This window comes from Scylla paramamosain, chromosome 5 (assembly GCF_035594125.1).
Source record: "Scylla paramamosain isolate STU-SP2022 chromosome 5, ASM3559412v1, whole genome shotgun sequence".
Lineage (NCBI taxonomy): Eukaryota > Metazoa > Arthropoda > Malacostraca > Decapoda > Portunidae > Scylla > Scylla paramamosain.
The window spans coordinates 7,436,692-7,446,691 of record NC_087155.1 but is presented as its reverse complement, the minus strand read 5'-3'; the positions used below and the strand labels follow the sequence as shown (position 1 = coordinate 7,446,691).

At 40.1% G+C, this 10,000-nt stretch overlaps 2 protein-coding genes across 3 annotated transcripts in view; both read right to left on the bottom strand.

The window, feature by feature from the left end:
* The window catches only part of LOC135100476 (ankyrin-3-like), a 251,464-nt gene that overhangs the window by 214,727 nt on the left and 26,737 nt on the right, over positions 1-10,000 (bottom strand). The window lies entirely within an intron of this gene.
* Positions 5,852-8,314, bottom strand: LOC135100475 (uncharacterized). The gene is made up of 2 exons (XM_064003417.1): positions 7,636-8,314; positions 5,852-7,472 (listed from the first exon to the last, which is right to left on the bottom strand). The coding sequence occupies exons 1-2, from the start codon at positions 7,786-7,788 to the stop codon at positions 5,979-5,981; spliced, it is 1,647 nt and encodes a 548-aa protein (XP_063859487.1). The 5' UTR covers positions 7,789-8,314; the 3' UTR covers positions 5,852-5,978.

Here is a 10,000-nt window from a genome sequence, read left to right as displayed (position 1 = left end):
TTGCCTTAAAACCGCCTGCTTATGTATGTAGGCGAAGACTCGCTCTTGAATAACTTGCCATTATATAACGTCTTGGATAGCAAGTCATTGGTCAGTTAATAAAGAATAAAAATAATAATAATAAAAACGTTATATATATACTTGAGTAATTCAGGCAGTCACAGGATGAAGAAATATTCAAGTCCATTAGCCATTTAAATAAGAAATTAACTCTTCTTTCCAATAAGGAAAAAAGCCTATAGCTAAGTTAAAGATTGGTCATTCAGCCAGCCAGCCAGTCGACCATTCAAAACTGTCAGACATCGCTTTCCTTTATAAACTAGGTCAAACAGTCAGTCGGATAACCTACCAACCATCTAGACAGAAGAAAAATATCAGTCAGTCGGCTAACTAAACCTTTAATCAGGGTGACGAGCGGGCTGGCAGCGGGTGGCGGCGGCGGCGGGGCACGGCTGGCTGGCAGGCGGGCCTGGGAAACAAGATCGCATCGGCCGTCGCTGCCCAAACTAATCCGGTCCGGGGCGCGACAATCCTCCTCAGGTGGGTTCACGGCCCTCAACACCCGCCAGAACTCACACTTAAGGGGTCAGCTTACCTTGTTAAGTGGATTAGCTGACACAGGACTCGGGGAGGGGAGCGAGGGGAAGGGGTGGTCAGCTGAGGCTCGTCCGGGCAGTTTATACATTGGGGAGGGGAGGATGGAGGCTGTATGGGTATTGTAGAGGGGAGGGAGGGGAAGCTGGGGTACAGATGGGGCACTAAAAGGAAGGGGTTTGTGATACACCACGGATGGCAGGTTAAGGTTCACCACACTGAGGGTTCTGGTTCCCCTCCAAGGTCTCTTAGATCGTCTTAGCGCCTCGCCACGTCACCAGCTCTTTAAAACTGGTATACCTCCTCCCCCTGTGTGTGTGTGTGTGTGTGTGTGTGTGTGTGTGTGTGTGTGTGTGTGTGTGTGTGTGTGTGTGTGTGTGTGTCAGGCCCGCAGTCCACCCCACAATAATTCCTAACACTTCGCTGCAGCCAAGCCCATGTCCAGCCAAAATGCCACACGTCACCGAACTTCATCGCTGCACACAAATACGGTCCTCCTCCTACCGTGCCTGTCCTCCTGTCCCCGTCACCCCAGCTGCATTCCTCCCTGCTTCGGCCTCCACGCCCCGATTCGTTTCGCTCCTGTCAGCTCCGTCCACTGTTCCGCCCCAGTCCTCCCCTTTTCGATCCTCCCCTGAGAGCCCGCTACGTCCCCTTTCGTTCCTCGCACTCCGTTCTTCTTTTGCCAGCTCTCCGCCACGCCAAAATTTCGCTCCGTGCATCTCGCCCCCATTCGTCATCCCGTGCCGTTCTGCCCTGTTCCGTTCTTCCCATAACCTTAAAAACCTTGCCCTCGTTTAGTTCCTCCTAAGCTCCGAACCTCTCTTTCCTCTCCTACCCGTTCCTTCGTGCCTCTCATCCCCATCTTCCTTTCCTTCCCATTTCCTCCCTTTCCTGTTCTCCCAAGTAATGTTTCCCTTCCCGCCCCTTCCGTTCTCCCCAGCTCCCTTCCTCTTCTCCCCGTTGCCCCGTCACCCGTCCCACTCTATCTGCCTCATCACTGCCACACACGGGAACCTCCAGGCCTCAAAGTGCCCCGCCCGGCCCCTTTAGCGTTCACAAAGAGAAGTGAGATATATAGAGGCGAAAGAAAATAACTCAGCGAGTCTTGGGGGCCTGAAGCCGAGAGGAAGACAGGGAGATGTAAGGAAGATGGAGAGAGAGAGAGAGAGAGAGAGAGAGAGAGAGAGAGAGAGAGAGAGAGAGAGAGAGAGAGAGAGAGAGAGAGAGAGAGAGAGAGAGAGAGAGAGAGAGAGAGAGAGAGAGAGAGAGAGAGAGAGAGAGAGAGAGAGAGAGAGAGAGAGACTCGGACACTCCATAAAAAAAAAAAAAAGTAAAACCCGAACTAAAATATACTTATCGGAGGCTTCTCGAAAGTTCTTGAATACAAAATACAATACATAAGGAATGAACTGTAGAAAATGGATATATATATATATATATATATATATATATATATATATATATATATATATATATATATATATATATATATATATATATATATATATATATATATATATATATATATATAAAATCTTCAGTCAACTCATTAGCGTCAAAATCAAAACTGTTAAAAGTGTGCCGTTAAAAGTCAGAGTTGATGTGATTAGAGGCAGTGTTTATGTACTCAGGCAAGCTGTCAGGGAGCAAGGGAAGAACAGCACAATTACTTGAACTCTGTAGGGAAAAATGAAATACATATATATTAGGTTGTATGCACCTGCCATAGCAATAGCAGTCTCTTAAAACTTTGGTCCTTTAAATACGCATCCCTTCAAATCGTGTTTTCCAGGATCTTTTTTTTTTTTATTTATTATTTTTAAAATTCTGTTGAAAAATTATAGATATTAATATTAGGTACCTTCCACAGCAATGACACTATTTATAAACTTTGCTCCTTAAATATGTATCCCTGTACTTCAAATATTGTTTACCAGAATCCTGTTATTTTCTGTTTCCTACACTTTCAGCACATCCATTGCTTTATGTATCCAACTCGTATTTTCTAGTCAATATCTAATTTAATTCCATCTTATTTACCTCCAAGAGACGACGGCACAGCGTTAGCGAGCGTATCCATATTCATGTACATAACTTATTCACGTTTTTTTTTTTTTTTTATGAAGAAAAGAAGGCGATTGATTTAATCAAGTTTTCCCCAGACAGGTAGGATTTTGTCAGAGCCAGGGTTGGAAATGTCATGATTTTTATTATATATATATATATATATATATATATATATATATATATATATATATATATATATATATATATATATATATATATATATATATATATATATATATATATATATATATATATATATATATATATATATATCGATTTATTTAAATCGGATCTTTTTTGCTTAAGTCGATTTTTTTTATTTAAATTATTATTTTTTTTTTACTTCAATATTTGTTTGTTTGCACTGATTATTTGTTTCAGTCTTATGAGGCCATTTTCTTGTATTAAACTTGGCAAATGTTAAATGAAGTCATAGTTTAATATACATCACACAACAAATTTTTCACATAAAAATCACAAGTAGGACTAATAATTTAATTAGATCTCTTACGTCAAAGCAGGGCTTCCCAGCCTTTTTGTTTCTCTGTGCCCCTTGGATATTTTTATAAATTCCCGTGTACCCAGAAATAAATTAACAAGAAAGAGGATGAAATTGTAATAATTTGATATTATTTTACTATGTAATTTGTGTATGTAAACTGCACAAGAATCTTAAAAGTGACAACATCAGTAAACTAAACTCAAGTAATTTACAAGATATGTTGATCCATCACATACATATCTTTCTTATAATTATCCAGAATGATCTTTACATCCCGTACCTGAACCTTTCAGGCCCAGTACAGAGTGGGCTCACAGTTACTTCCATAATAGTGAAAACCACATGGTATTCATCCTACTCTTAATATAATCTAAATGAAGGTTTTACTTTCTGAAACTAGTGTAAAATGTAAATAAAAACACATTGTGTAGTTTGACTGCATACTACAACACTATGTATTGCAGTGGTGGTTATTCTCTGAGATGGATGGCAGGCATTTCACTGTTAGAAAGGAGACAAAGTGAAGATATAAGAAGAATGTGTGGAATGTGTAATATCAAGGAGAAGGCAGGAGAAGCACGACTAAGATATTTTGTACACGTGATAAGGAGAGAAGAGGATGAACCAGTGAGGAAGGCAATGATGGTGGAGGTTAGGGGAGGGAGGAGGGTTGGGAGACAGAGAATAAGATGGAGAGACGTAATAAGGAGTGATATGAACAAGCTGGGAGTGCAAGAAGATGATGCAATGGATAGAAACAGATAGAGAAGGATAACTCGAGCGGCTGACCCTGCAATACAGTGGGATTAAGGTCGTATGAAGAAGAAGAAGAAGAAGAAGAAGAAGAAGAAGAAGAAGAAGAAGAAGAAGAAGAAGAAGAAGAAGAAGAAGAAGAAGAAGGTTATTCTCTGAGACCCAATGTACCCCCTCAAAAGTGCAAATGTACCACTGGGGGCACATGTACCTCAGGTTGGGAAACCGTGCGTTAAAGTAACTGACTTACTTTGCACTAGAGAAAAAAAAAAAACTCATTCAACTTCATAATCACATTTATTGTTATTATCAACAAAAATACCTTAATTTTTCTTTTTATAATAAGAACATAAAGGGAAGCTGCAAGAAGCCATCAGGCCTACACGTGTCAGTCCCTGTATGAATCATACCTACCTATTTCCACCTATCATCCCCATCCGTAAATCTGTTTAATCGTCTCTTAAAGCTCCCTAATGACTTAACACTAACAACTTGATTACTGAGTCCGTTCATTCATCTACCACTCTATTTGAGAACCAATTTCTTCCTATCTCTTTTTTAAACCTAAATTTTTCAAGCTTGAATCCCTTTATTTTTTGTTCTAGCCTGGTTACTGATCCTAAGAATTTTGCTTACGTCCCCCTTGTTATAACCCTTATACCACTTAAAGACTTCTATCAAGTCCCATCTTAACCTACGTCTCTCTAAAGAATGCAAATTTAATAGTTTCAATCTCGCCTCGTAAGGAATACTCCTCATCCCCTGTATCCTTTTAGTCATTCTCCTTTGTACTGATTCTAATAGACCTATATCCTTCCTGTAATACGGGGACCAAAGCTGTACAACGTAGTCTAGATGAGGACTGACTAGCGCCAAATATAACTTTGATATCACTTTGGGGCTTCTACTTTTAACACTCCTAAAAATGAATCCTAATACCTTATTTGCTGTTTCTGGCCTCTGTACATTGCTTTCCTACACGGAGTTCAGAGCTAACTATAACTCTTATATCTTTTTCATACCCTGAACCTACCAGAGTTTCGTTGTTTATTGTGTACCTACTGTGTAAGTTTCCTCTGCCTACGCTAAGTACTTTGCATTTGTTAATAATAAACTGCATTTGCCATCTGTCTGTCCATTCGTTCATCCTATCCAAATCTGCCTGCAGGGCGATGGCATCTCATTCTGATCTAATTAATCTACCTATCTTCGTGTCATCCGCAAATTTACTAACATCACTACTAATTCCACTATCTAAATCATTGATATATATTACAAGAAACAATGGCCCTAATACTGATCCTTGAGGCACCCCATTAATTAATTGACCCCACTCGGATTTAGAGCCGTTTATTTACAACTCTGTGCATTTGAGTATTTTTCTCCCTTCCTCTTGTGCTGGTACTGCAGCAAGTCAGACACCACTGAATCATTGCCGTCTCTTACAAGAAAAATATTCAAATGCAATATATATATATATATATATATATATATATATATATATATATATATATATATATATATATATATATATATATATATATATATATATATATATATATATATATATAGTTGAAATCATAAGACATTTTACAGTCAATATAACACTTATATATATATATTTTTAATACAGTATATCTAATGGGGCCGCGCCACATTTCCTACGCCACATTTCCTACAGGACACATCAAATACAAATTAAGCAGTTTTTAGAGTAGTGACATATTTCCTACAGAGATACAGCATATCTCCTACACGCAGTAGGTGTAGGAAATACGCTGGGTATCAAGTTGTTATGTAGGAAATGTGCCTGACACTTGTTTTTGTGTAGGAGCTGCGGCAGTATGGTGCATCCGGCATAACTCCTACATTTATACTGTCATATCTCCTACAAGTAAAAAATATGATTGTAAAAACTGGAAGGCACATGAATTAAAATGGCACTTTTTATTTTTCAGTAAAACTTACATATATAAAATATGGCATTACAATGATATTTTTTTTCATTTCTCACTAAAACGTACGTATATATATAAAAAAAAAATTACTATGGCACATTTTAAACGTAAACTTCAAGCCTGTCTTGAATGGCAGTACGACAAGTGGGACATGTTGCCGGGTTGTTAGCATCTGCTGCTGATACAAGGATAGTTATGCAATCTGCACAGAAGGAGGCATGTCGGCAGGGCAAAAGAACAACTGTCCTTTCCCTTCGCCTTAAGCAGATGCTGCACCGAAGTTCGGGAGGAACATCTTGAGTACCAGCTGCGTTGTCAGGGCCTTGATGCTCATCCCCACTTTCATCAGCACTGTCTCCAGGAAGTTGAAATGCTGAAACAGAGCTATCAAATGTGTAAGCGACAGCATTAATGTATTGGGTTAATGTGTATGTGCCATTCTGTAATTGTTCTTTCAAGTTCTGCCTGCGCTCAATGTTTCTGACAAACTTCTCCTTTTTCTGACGAGTGATGTCCAAGCCAGCATCCACACGTTCAATGTCCTTAGTTGTGTCTGTTATCAGATTATTCAGATGTGTGAGGAAAGTGTAAATGTTTGGCTTGTGCTGGCGGACAATGGCTTTCAGTCTGCTGTGGTACGACTCTGCATCATTGTTAGTTCCACGAGAAAATTCGAAGACAGATAACCGTTGTGGAGTGACTTTTCGAATCCAGTACTCTGTGATGTAGGTTTTGAATGCAGTAATTTTTGGCTGGGAATGATCATTCAAGTCAAAATTTTCTTGGAACAGAGAGTCAACTGCTTCATGCATCTGGTTGGCTGGCACATAACTTAGTGTCATGATCTTTTTGACCCACTTATTAAACTGTTTGTTGTCTTTGTAAAGTTCAGTTAGCCCCAGTTTCTGAATTTTCCGGTACAGGTTTTGTGAAAAGTGGAACTGACAGCCCCCAATCTGAACCTGTGGCCAGCAAGAGCGAATTGCTTTACCAGAACTGCTTTCAAAATCACCCATTGCTTGTTCAGGATTCAGGTTGGGGATGAGTTCCTTCACTCTTTGCATTGTGATATCATACAACTTTTTAGACTTTGATGTCATCAAGGTGAAGATGAGTGGGAATGAATGACCTTTGTAAAATCCAAGTAATGTGAAGAGCTGGTAGAAGAGTGCAGGCACAGTGTAAAAAGTACCATCAAAATTCCATTCCTTAATTGTGGTCATCAGTGGTACCAGGGTTAGAGAATAAAAAATAATTGCCAAATGACCACTTCCCTGATCTGTGACGACAGATCTGAAGTTTACGTTAAAGGCCTGGGCCTCTAAGCTTTCTAGAATGTTGGCGCACTCCTCTGCAGTGTGTGGTTGCCTCGGTTGAATTCGGCGCTTGGCTCGAAGCATGCTTCGCTCTACAGATGAGAAAGACACATCTGCTCCATGTTGGTGATGTCTTGTTACCCGCCTGAAGATCTCGGAGTTGCTGGTAGAGCCCACATCCTCAGCAGCCTTCATCTTGAGAGTGTTCCTCAGATCTGTTGCAGCATAGTCGGATGATTCATGGTTGTGACCTTGCGTTGCTCTGATGACACCAGTTGTCTGTAAAATATAACTGCTTAATAATTCGAACAACACCTAACACCACCATCATCACCAGTGACTCTGCCAGTGATCTCCATCGTTTTAACGGAAAACCTTTAGCAGTGAAGTTGATTAAATCTTACCAAACTCCTGGTCTATAACATTTTACAACTGTTCTTACCTCCGACAATACGGCTCTTCCTCCACAGTTGGGGTGATGAATGCAACGCAGGTATAGTTTGTTGTTTCTTGCCACATTTCGGAGGTACCGGAATCCAGAGTTGTCTTTGTAAACCACTGCATTGAAGCGGATGTTCCCCTCAATACTAGCCATGCTTGGTCCAGGCGCAATCGAGTACAATAATGCCGTCTGTCCCGTCGAATGGAGAAAAAAATACTGCTGGGTCGAGACTAAACTCGACCCATGATGTCTGAATGTGAACGATACTACGCCGAACGGATGTATAACAACTTATCTACTTGTTGACTAGTCAAGGTCGGCAGGAGTGTACTGAGCCAGAAGCTCCGAGTGCAGAGGCGCCAAGCTAGGGGGTGCGCCTGTAGGAGCAATGTAGGAGATGTGACAACATATTATTGTGTGTAGCAGATATGCTGTATCCTTGTAGGATATGTGACAGAACAGGTTTTTGAGTGTAGGAGGTATGCTGTATCTCTGTAGGAAATATGGCATTACTCTAAAACTGGTGTATTTAAAGGATATTTGACCTGGAGGGTAGTCATTTTATGTGTAGGATATATGACGGATACTTGTTTTTGTGTAGGAAATATGACCATCTATGTGTAGGATATGTGGCAGTACTCCAGTTATTGTAGGCTTGTAGGAGAAGTGACTACGCCCCATCTAATTTGATTTAAATTACAGTTTTTACTCTCGATATATCACTTAAATCATTTTTCAATGCATTATATGTAATTTTGATTTAAATAATTATTTTTACTGTCAATTGGTATAACACGTAAATAATTTCTAATACAGTATATTTTATTTTTATCTAAATAATGATTTTTTTACTTTCAATATAACACAAATAATTTTTTAATATGTACATTTTATTTTTACTTAAATCATGATTTTTTTTATTCTTAATATAACACTTAAATAGTTTTTAGTACAGTATATTTAATTTTTATTTCAATTAAAATTTCTTTTACTTTGACTTAAATAGATTTAAATCACTTGATTTAAATAATTTTATTTAAATCGAACCAACGCTGTATCTTTATGGGAGAAGTGACACACGCCTACGCACGCGCGCACGCACGCACGCACACAAGGAATTTTAAGGAAGTGGAGGAAAACTGTACAAATATAGATGCAGAGACAGGACCACACGACTGTATTTCAAGCCCTGTGTACTACAACTAAGTAAATATATGGTAAATATATGTAAATACACTGATGATACAAGAAGAAGAGAAAGAAATTAATAAAAAAAAAAGCGATTTCTAATATTGGTTTATGAGAAATTGATTCCAAACAATTCGATCCCTCCAGCTGATCCTCTACCACCATCACCACCACCACCATTACCACCATCACCACCACCACCATTACCACCACCACTATCACCACCATTACCACTACCACCATCACCACCAATACCACTACCACCATCACCACCATTACCACTACCACCATCACCACCACCACCATCACCACCACCACCATTACCACTACCACCATCACCACCATTACCACTACCATCACCACCACCACCATTACCACCACTACCACTATCACCATCACTACCACCATCACCACCACCACCATTGCCACTACCACTACTACCACCACCACCATCACCACCATTACCACTACCACCATCATCACCACCACCATTACCACTGTCACCATCACCACCATTACCACTACCAACATCATCACCACCACCACCATCACCACGACTACTCCACCCCTGTACCCTCATTCTCTCCACCTCGACGTTCTCCTTTCCCGTCCCTCCAATGAAATCCTCACACTTCTTCCACCACCTCCACGTGTTTCATTACCTTCACATCTTCTAGTGGATCTCTAGTCGTGCTCCACTTACCAACAAAGCCAAGTGGATCTTTTTCACTATTAATGTTGCCTTAATAAAAGTTGATGGCAAAATACATAAAAAAAAAAAAGAATATACAAGCTTGAATATACTTATAACTCTCTCTCTCTCTCTCTCTCTCTCTCTCTCTCTCTCTCTCTCTCTCTCTCTCTCTCTCTCTCTCTCTCTCTCTCTCTCTCTCTCTCTCTCTCATTTTAGCCTCACCAGGTGTCACTCCTCCTGACGTCACACAGCCCCTCCTCACAGCGCGCTCCTGGCCACACTTCACTTTAGGGAGAGGCACTAGGAGGCTGGAGTGAGGGAGACATACTTGAAGGGAAGGGGGTGGGGGAGCAGGAGAAAGCAGCAGGAGTAATACAGTCCCTTCTCCAGTACACCCTTGAGAAACGCGGCTTAAAACTCCCATCATTATGTTATAGTAAACGTGAATTATCTTAAGGGCTTGTGTTTGAGGGAGGCTGGTGA